This window comes from Xenopus laevis, chromosome 5L (genome assembly GCF_017654675.1).
Source record: "Xenopus laevis strain J_2021 chromosome 5L, Xenopus_laevis_v10.1, whole genome shotgun sequence".
NCBI classification, from domain to species: domain Eukaryota; kingdom Metazoa; phylum Chordata; class Amphibia; order Anura; family Pipidae; genus Xenopus; species Xenopus laevis.
Window position 1 is genome coordinate 159,884,910 of NC_054379.1, and position 10,007 is coordinate 159,894,916.

The following is a 10,007-nucleotide window of genomic DNA, read 5'->3' on the forward strand; positions in this document are numbered from 1 at the left end:
ATAAACTTCAATCACTCTTTACTGCTGTACTGCAAGTTGGAGTGATATCACCCCCTCCCTTTTCCCCCCCAGCAGCCAAACAAAAGAACAATGGGAAGGTAACCAGATAACAGCTCCCTAACACAAGATAACAGCTGCCTGGTAGATCTAAGAACAACACTCAATAGTAAAAACCCATGTCCCACTGAGACACGTTCAGTTACATTGAGAAGGAAAAACAGCAGCCTGCCAGAAAGCATTTCTCTCCTAAAGTGCAGGCACAAGTCACATGACCAGGGGCAGATGGGAAATTGACAAAATGTCTAGCCCCATGTCAGATTTCAAAATTGAATATAAAAAAAATCTGTTTGCTCTTTTGAGAAATGGATTTCAGTGCAGAATTCTGCTGGAGTAGCACTATTAACTGATGCGTTTTGAAAAAAACATGTTTTCTGATGACAGGATCCCTTTAAGTATTTGCCCAATGTTTTTTCATTACTTGTCTGACTCTCTGTGATCGCCTATGAGGGGGCTGCCATATTTGTGCAGCAGGAGTCCATTAGCATTAGAAACTTTAACTGACAGGCTGAGATGGGACAGTCAGGTTGGCAAAACAGTCAGGTTTAGGAACTTCAACGAACAATAACTTACATAAACAAACCTCTAACGATCAACATGACCTATAGGTAACTTTTAATGTACATTCATGTTTTAAAAAGTAGTTTTTTAGTGTCAGTATCACGATAAGGGGCAGATTTATCAAAGGTTGAGTTGTGTTTTCCCTAAAAATTAAGAGTTTATCGGGGGTAGCTTTCAGTTAAAATCTTGAATTTTCAGGTTTTTTTCGCCGAAAACGAGATCAATTAGTGTTTTCGGGTTTTTCACCTCCACTACAATGATTCGAGTATTTTACATTTGATTTATTTCTAGGTCTAGAAAAGCTCACAAAGCTCTAAAATTCGACCTTTGATAAATAACCCCCTTAGAGTCTAACGGTTTGAATGAAGCAGTATGACAGTTCCCTGATTTATACAGAAATACATTAGGGATGCAACTAATCCAGGATTCAGTTCGGGATTCTGCCTTTTTCAGCAGAATTCGAATACTTCTGCCCGGCTGAACCAAATCCGAATTTGCACATGTAAGGGTGGGGAGGAAAATCGTCACAAAACAAGAAAATAAATATTGTTTCCACCCCTAATTTGCATATGCAAATCAGGGTTCGGATTCGGTTCGGTATTTAGCCGAATATTTGCAAAGAATTTGAGAGTTCGGTCGAATCCAAAATAGTGGATTCGGTGCATCCCTAAAATACATATTAGCAGACAGAAGAACATACGATCTCAGGTCGCCATCCAGGTCTTGCTGACGGAGCTTTCTGAAGTCGGCATTCAAGGCATCATAGTTTTCTTCAGATGTATCGTAGAACCCTGGTGCCGGCTTCTTTTCAAAAGGAATTTCTGCATTGTAGTCCACGCCACGTTTCTTTTTCCTCTTCTTCTGAATATCAATGCCGGCAGCACGAAGCTCTCTCCTCTTCTGAAGGGCTGCAAGACGCCTGGAAAAGATAGAAAGGAGACTCTAATTTGAAGAATTACGACTGGTACAAACGATGTATCCAAATACTATAAAACGCCCATTTTATGTTTTTCAGGGGACCAGGAAAAAATTATGTAAAATCCTGGAAAATTATAAATCGGGGAAATGTATTAAAGTAACTGAAAGGATTTAAGCACAGGAGTGAGTTTTACTTTGAGATACAATATTTAGCATGTTAAAACATTGCAGTGTTAATGTTACACTATGGGGGGCAAGTCAGTCACATTCACAACTTAAAGCAGGGATCCCCAACCTTTAGAACCCGTGAGCAACATTCAGAAGTAAAAGAAGTTGAGGAGCAACACTAGCATGAAAAATGTACCTAGGGTGCCAAATAAGGGCTGTGATTGGCCATTTAGTAGCCTGTGTCAGGTCCTGGGTTTCGCTTTTTATCAGAGACTGGATGGAGGGCGGTAGAGTGAAGGGGGTCCGGATAAGGGAGGGTGGGTTTCCGCAGCACATTCTTCTGGGGTTAAAACTTCTTAAGAAGTGGAACTTGAGTTTTAGGGACATGGAAAATCTCCCTAGAAAGGAATTATATAGATTGGTGCTTAATTCCTTTTTTACTTCTGCTCTGATTTTGAAAGATTGCCCTAAGTATGGGGGATTGCATTAAATTTTTGAATGGCCATAGCCTTCCTTTTCGACAATGCATGGCTGGCGTTACAGGGAAAACTATTCTTAAGAGGAAACGTGAGCTATCTCAATATTGTTGAAAGATTCTGTCCTTGGGGATGTGGAGAAGAAGAAACTACGGACTGCTCCGTTTCCCACAATCTTTATGATCATGTCCTGACAATACTGGGTATTAAGGGCCTTTGTAGGGGAACTTATGAGGAAAGGGCCTATGGTATCATTAGCAGGAAACATTCATTGGAGAAAGAAACAGTTTTTATTATTTTTTCTGTAATTCGTTATCACTTATGGATGAGTAGGTGTGGCAAAACCTTTGGGAGGGAGGAAGGAACCATGGATCTGACTGCTAAGAAAATTCTCAAGGATTTGTATTTCATCAGATTTAAAGAAATTAGTAAAAATAAAGAAAATATAAATTGGTGGAGGGGAATTAATTTTACATGGGAAATTTTTTTTTTGATGATATTTAATTTGCTTTATGTAAAAATTGTTCATCCATAATCTGTCTATGATTTGAAAATTTGAATGTTAGTGTATATTGTTTTTGCTAATGTTTTTATTTAAATTATTTAATAAAAATCCCTATGTGGATTGTCAACCTACATTGAGGCTTTGTTTGACAGTGCACCTGGTTTTTATAAAATCAAAACTTGCCTCCGAGCCTGGAATTCAAAAATAATCCCCTGCTTTGAGGCCACTGGGAGCAACATCCAAGGGGTTGGAGAGCAACATGTTACTGGTTGGGGGATCACTGACCTAAAGCAATAAGTGATTGGTGCAGGACTGTATAAGGGGCAGACTAATTGCAATTGACCATTTACAGGCAGAACCGTGGCACAATATACATCTGCTTAGTATTTTAAACCTCTATTTCACAAATAACATTCATAGAGGAAAAAAAACATTTTTTTGGGTACATCAGGACACAATTTTGATGTAAAATCTGGGAAAACATTACTTAAAATCCGGGAATGCTACCATTGAATGCATTATAAACTGGTGGGACCACAAATAAAAAAATGTACAATGAGGAAAAACTTAAAATCAGGGTCCTTAGAAATCAAGGTTTCACTGTATAGCCAATCCCTGATAGTGAAAAGGGAGGGTGCTGAGAACAGGTATTAAAGGGGTGGTTCACCTTTAAAGTAACTTTTATTATGTTATAGAATGACTAATTCTAAGCAACTTTTCAATTGGTTTTCATCCTTTATTTTTTATAGTTATTTGTCTTTTTCTTCTTATTCTTTGCATCTTTCAAATGGGCGTCGCTGTCCACTTCTAAAAAAACAAATGCTCTTACTGATCCTTCTATTCAGACCCTCTCCTATTCATATTCCAGTCTATTATTCAAATCAGTGCATGGTTGCTAGGGTAATGTGGGCCCTAGTTACCAGATTGCTTAAAATGCAAACTGAAGAGCTTCTGAATAAAAAGCTAAATAACTCAAAAACCTTCAATAATAAAAATGTTTAACAAATTGCAAATTATCTCAGAATTTCACTCCTTCAACATTTTTTTTAAAGTGCTTATAATTCCACATAAAGGATTCTCCATTGAGTGAAGCACAAGGAATGATTTAGGGTGTGCATGATACCTGGCTTCTTCCAGCTGTTTTTCTCTTGCTTTCCTCTTGGCTTTTTTGCCTTGAGTGTTGGCAAGACGAGCTCTAGCCTCTGAAAGCATCTCAAGTTCATCTGAAATAAAGATGTAAAGGGTGTTAGTCACTGCCATGTTAAAAGTACTTTTACCATTAAGCACCCTCTCTCTTCTGTGTATAGTGTTTAAAGGGAAAGTCCAAATCTTGTTAGTCATTTTGCCTGGTCATGTGCTTTCAGAAAGAGCCAGCACTTTAGGATGGAACTGCTTTCTGGCAGACTTGTTTCTCCTACTCAATGTAACTGAATGTGTCTCAGTGGGACCTGGATTTTACTATTGAGTGCTGTTCTTACATCTACCAGGCAGCTGTTATCTTGTATTAGGGAGCTGCTATCTGGTTACCTTCCCATTGTTCTGTTGTTAGACTGCTGGGGGGGGGGGTGATATCACTCCAACTTGCAGTACAGCAGTAAAGAGTGACTGAAGTTTATCAGAGCACGAGTCCCATGACTGGAGGCAGCTGGGAAACTGACAATATGTCTAGCCCCATGTCAGATTTCAAAATTGAATATAAAAAAAAATCTGTTTGCTCTTTTGAGAAATGGATTTCAGCGCAGAATTCTGCTGGAGCAGCACTATCAAAGGAACAGTAACATCAAAAAAATGAAAGTGTTTTAAAGTAATAAAAATATAATGCAGTGTTGCCCTGCACTGGTAAAACTGCTGTGTTTGCTTCAGAAACACTACTATTGTTTTTATAAATAAGCTGCTGTGTAGCCACGGGGGCAGCCATTCAATGGAGAAAAGGCTGAGGTTATACAGCAGATAACTGATAAGCTCTGAAGAAGATAATGGTGTTTTCTGTTATCCACTATTTGACCTGTGCCATATAGTGTTTTTTCAATTTCACATCAGTTTTACCAGTGCAGGGCAACACAACATATTTTCATTACTTTTTTGATGTTACTGTTCCTTTAATCAACTATAGCAGCCTGATACTACAATCAGATGCATCCTCTCCAAGTGTCTCCATGCGTTGACCAAGCTATTTCTGAACCATCTTTTATCTAGGGATGCACTGGATCCACTATTTTCGATTCGGCTGAATACCGACCCGAATTAGCATATGCAAATGAAAGATGGGAAGGACAAAACATTTTTTACTTCCTTGTTTTGTGACAGTCACGCGTTTTCCCTACCTGTCCCTAATTTGCATATGCAAATTAGGATCCGGTTCGGCTGGGCAGAAGGATTAAGCCGAATCCTGCTGAACAAGGCTGAATCCCGAGCCGAATCCTGGTTTCAGTGCATCCCTACTTTTAACCCCCAGGCCTCCTTATGCTAGCACTGGCCTCCAAAATACCCTTTGGAACTCAAAGGAGAACTAAAACCCCCCAATAAAAAAGCCCCATTTACTACCATAGATAGTCCTCCCCCCCCACCCTGCTTCCTACCTGCATAGTGCAGTATCACAGAAAGTGCCCGGATAGCATGCATACTTATTTATGCAGAGTAGCACAGCGAAACTCATGGGCGCCATCTTCCGGGTCACCGGAAGTTTCCAAAAATTGCCGAAGGGAAGGAAGAGGATCTGAACCAAGAAGATGGCGCCCATGAGCTCCGCTGAGCTACTCTGAATAAATAAGTGAGCATGAAGTCCAGGGGCACTTTCTGTGATACTGCACTATGTGGGTAGGAAGCAGGGAGGGGGGTACTATCTATGGTAGTAAATGGGGCTTTTTTAATGGGGGGGTTAGTTCTCCGTTAACGGCAAATTTAAAATCTAGAATGAGATTTCAGAAGATTATACCTTCATCCATGTCCACTGGATCTGGCCTCGCTGGTTTTGTTTCGGGATTTGGATCAATTTCTCCTGGCTTCAGCTTGCGAGGGTCGTCTGCGGTCTCCTCTTCATTGTCTCGCTGAGCAGCTTTATCTCTAGAAAAATAACGAACATATTCGCAGTCAGCTTTAGTTAACCTAAAGGAAAGGTATCCTGCTTATATATAGGTATGTGCGAAGAGTGGAATAGATTACAAAACTACAGTCTGTTTTATGTCTTCCCCCACCTGAAGTTTTTTTTGAATCCGAAAAAAAACACTGGGTAAATCTGCTCATGGGCATTAACGCATGGCAACCAATCAAATTGCTGCATTCATTGTTCTACTTGCAGCTGGCTTTAAAAAGCTAATCACCGATTGGTTGCTATGGGTAACTGCCCATGGGCAAATTTGCCCAGTGTTGATAAATGAGCCCCAGTATGTCTCTATTTTCACATCTAAAGGAACAGTTCAGTGTAAAAATAAAAACTGGGTAAATAGATAGGCTGTGCAAAATAAAAAAATCTAATATAGATAGTTAGCCAAAAATGTAATGTATAAAGGCTGGAGTGAGTGGATGTGTAACATAATAGCCAGAACACTACTTCCTGCTTTTCAGCTCTCTAACTCTGAGTTAGTCAGTGACTATAAGGGGAGCCACATGGGACATAAATGTTCAGTGAGTTTGTAATTGATCCTCAGCATTCAGCTCAGATTCAAAAGCAACAGTTATGACTCATGTGGCCCCACCCTCAAGTCACTGATTGGTTACTGTCTGGTAACCAATCAGTGGAAAGCAAGAGAGCTGAAAAGCAGGAAGTAGTGTTATGGCTATTATGTTACACATCCAGTCACTCCAGCCTTTATACATTACATTTTTGTAAAATAATTTCTAATGTTCAATTTCAATTTTAGAAAGCAAGATATTGCATTGGAACCTCCCATGTAATCATTGGTCCAAGGGCCAGGCCTATGATCTGTGATGCTTGATGATGCATGGTCACCAATCCCCTATATCTTAAAGGAATTGTTCAGTGTAAAAATAAAAACTGGGTAAATAGATAGACTGTGAAAAATAAAAAATGTATCTAATATAGTTAGTTAGCCAAATTGTAATGTAAATTGTAACTCAGACTATGCTTGGAGGTAATGTAGTGTCATTTTATTTTTGACAATTTTAATATAATTCTCCCCTGTGACTGGCCAGCCTACAATCCAGTGAAAGTGGGATTGTAGGGATGGGAAAGTGGGATTGTAGGCTGGAAAGCCATCGGGGAGAATTATATTAAAATTGTCAAATACAACCACACTACACAACTTGTCACAGGGGGTCACCATCTTGGAAAGTGTCTGTGACACTCACATGCTCAGTGGGCTCTGATTGGCTGTTGAGAAGCTAAGCTTAGGGCTCGTCACTAATTATCCAGCAGAAAATGAGCTTCCCTGGCTGTTATATAAGCTGATGCTACAGGTTTGCTGATTATTAAATTCTGATGTTAATTGCACTGGTTTCTGTGCTGCCATGTAGTAATTATCTGTATTAATTACTAATCAGCCTTATATTGTGACATTTCTATTCTATGTGTACTGTATATTGTGAGTGGCTCCCTAAGCTCAGTAAGTGACAGCAGCACAGAGCATGTGCAGTGAATCAGCAGAAAAGAAGATGGGGAGCTACTGGGGCATCTTTGGAGACAAAGATCTTTACTGCTAAAGGACTGTGGTTGCCTTGGGCTGGTACAGAAGCACAAAACATCATGTACAACATTGCTAGCTACTTCTTTAGTTAGACTTTAGTTCTCCTTTAAAGTATTAAAATGAACGAACAGTAAATTATTTTAAGATTGAAACAAACAGTATGTCTAGGATTTTTTTTTTTAACAATTACTTGTCCTTCGCATTCCGATCACTTTTTTCAGTTAAATTGTTTTCAGTTTGTTCTCCAGAAATAAAGACCTTTTTTTTCATATAGTTTCCATTATTTAACGTTTTTTCAAAATCTAAGTTTAAAGTTGAATGTTCGTGTCTCTGGTATTTCAGTCTGGCAGCTCAGTAATTCAGGGGCAGATTCTGTGACAATTTTGCAACATTTAGTTGATCCATTTCTCAGCAGCATCTCTGGAGTATCAGCAACTATTGTATCAATTCTAACAGCTGCCTGTAATGAAACTCAGGGATTTGGTATATAAGAAATATAGAAATGTATCAACTAAACGTATCAATTTAGAACAGTTTAAAGGGTCAGCGACCCCCACCCCCAGAGCTGCTTTAGAAGGTGAAACATGACACTTTACACTTGAATATAACAGTCACACATAGAAAATGGAAAGTAATTGGAAAAAGTTGTTAATTTGGGTGATCTATATGAAAACAACTAGTTGGTTGAAGGTGAACAACCCCTTTAATGAGTGAGGTCGACATCTCTACTAATAAGGTGGCAGGTTCAGCTTGTTAAATATAAATATATATATATATAGTGTAACAAGGAAGGAACACATAGGGGTTAAAAAAGAAAATTTCCATATAAAACGTCCTCTTCTGGGTAAGGGTATAGTTACTTCTTGTCTGAAAGAATAGGAAAATATTTACACTTCTGTATCAGAAAAATACCTGTTTCAACTACTTTAAAATGTAAATTTTCAGACTGACTTTTACGTACAGCAAATATTCATAGTGCTCCAGGCACTGGGCTGCAGTTCTTCCTATGATAGGAGCAATTGTCCTCCACTGAGTTGGCATCAGCTTGGCCAAATGAAGTAATTTCTCCTCTTCTTCCCGAGACCATTCTGTCTTTTTGATGCTCGGGTCAAGCCATTCATACCTGTCAGACAGAAGTTACACAAGAGTTTAGTGACCGCTGGCACTGCTGATATTCAGAAGGCACTTTGTATGAGAGTTAACATGGCTGTGATATATCAAGATGCTACATAGGGTGTGCTGGTCTCAAGCTATTTTTCTATGTACACATTTTGACTGAGCACTCTGCTTTACGAATGCTGTTGCACTGGAGTGCAGATGCTTTGAGGACTATATATATATATATATATATATATATACATATACACATATACACAGAGACAGAGAGACACAGACACAGAGACACAGAGACACAGAGACACAGAGACACAGAGACACAGAGACAGAGAGACAGAGAGACAGAGAGACAGAGAGACAGAGAGACAGAGAGACAGAGAGACAGAGAGACAGAGAGACAGAGAGACAGAGAGACAGAGAGACAGAGAGACAGAGAGACAGAGAGACAGAGAGACAGAGAGACAGAGAGACAGAGAGACAGAGAGACAGAGAGACAGAGAGACAGAGAGACAGAGAGACAGAGACACAGAGAGACAGAGAGACAGAGACACAGAGACACAGAGACACAGAGACACAGAGACACAGACAGAGACAGAGACAGAGACAGAGACAGAGACAGAGATAGATAGAGATAGATAGATAGATAGATAGATAGATAGATAGATATAGATATATATATATATATATACACATATATACATATATATAGTCTGTGTCAAACGACCGCACTCTGAAGACCGGACTTAGTATGATCTTTGTGGGTGCAGGGTCCAAAAATTCATATAGAGATTTGTTCGTAAGGATCCGCACACCATTGTTTTTCATCAAAATAAGTGTTTTAAAAAAAAAATAATAAAAAAATAGAAAATGAATAAAAAAAAAGAAAAAAAAAAGAAATATATAAAAATATATTTAAACAAAATTAAAAATATAACAAAAAAAAAATAAATAAGTGTTTTATTCGGTACATAGATCCGATGTTTCGGCCCACATTAGGGCCTTTTTCAAGGATAATGCATGTACATCAAAATGGTGCTTTTATACCACTCCCCCATTTGAATCTGGCGCCAAAAATGACGTCATTAACCCCAGAAAATGTTTTTCCATCACCATAGTCCTTTAACTTGTGTATTCCACGTATACAGTTTTTCACCACTAGGTGGCATCAGTGCTCTGTGTAAATTGTCCAAGAAGTGTCAAGTTAGTGCTGTTATCTGCAAAAGTGTATACAAATAATATACATAATATCAATTTAACGGCTTAGAAAAATAAATAATGTGGCACTATCTTTTTTAAAACAATGTTGCAATAAACTGGCCTTGAATCAATATTTTATACTTTGTGGTTTTTTTTGTGTCGTTTCTTGATTGCTAAACCACTTGCGTGATGTACATGCATTATCCTTGAAAAAAGCCCTAATGTGGGCCGAAACGTCGGATCTATGTAACGAATAAAACACTTATTTGGATGAAAAACATTGGTGTGCGGATCCTTACGAACAAATCTCTATGTGAATTTTTGGACCCTGCACCCACAAAGATCATACTAAGTCCGGTCTTCAAA

The 10,007-nt window shown here is 38.7% G+C and overlaps 1 protein-coding gene across 1 annotated transcript in view; it reads right to left on the reverse strand.

The window, feature by feature from the left end:
• cdc5l.L (cell division cycle 5 like L homeolog) overlaps positions 1-10,007 on the reverse strand; it is a 55,066-nt gene that overhangs the window by 34,119 nt on the left and 10,940 nt on the right. The window contains 4 exon segments of the mRNA NM_001137573.1: positions 1,319-1,537; positions 3,809-3,908; positions 5,621-5,748; positions 8,290-8,451. Coding sequence (NP_001131045.1) covers positions 1,319-1,537; positions 3,809-3,908; positions 5,621-5,748; positions 8,290-8,451 — 609 coding nt within the window.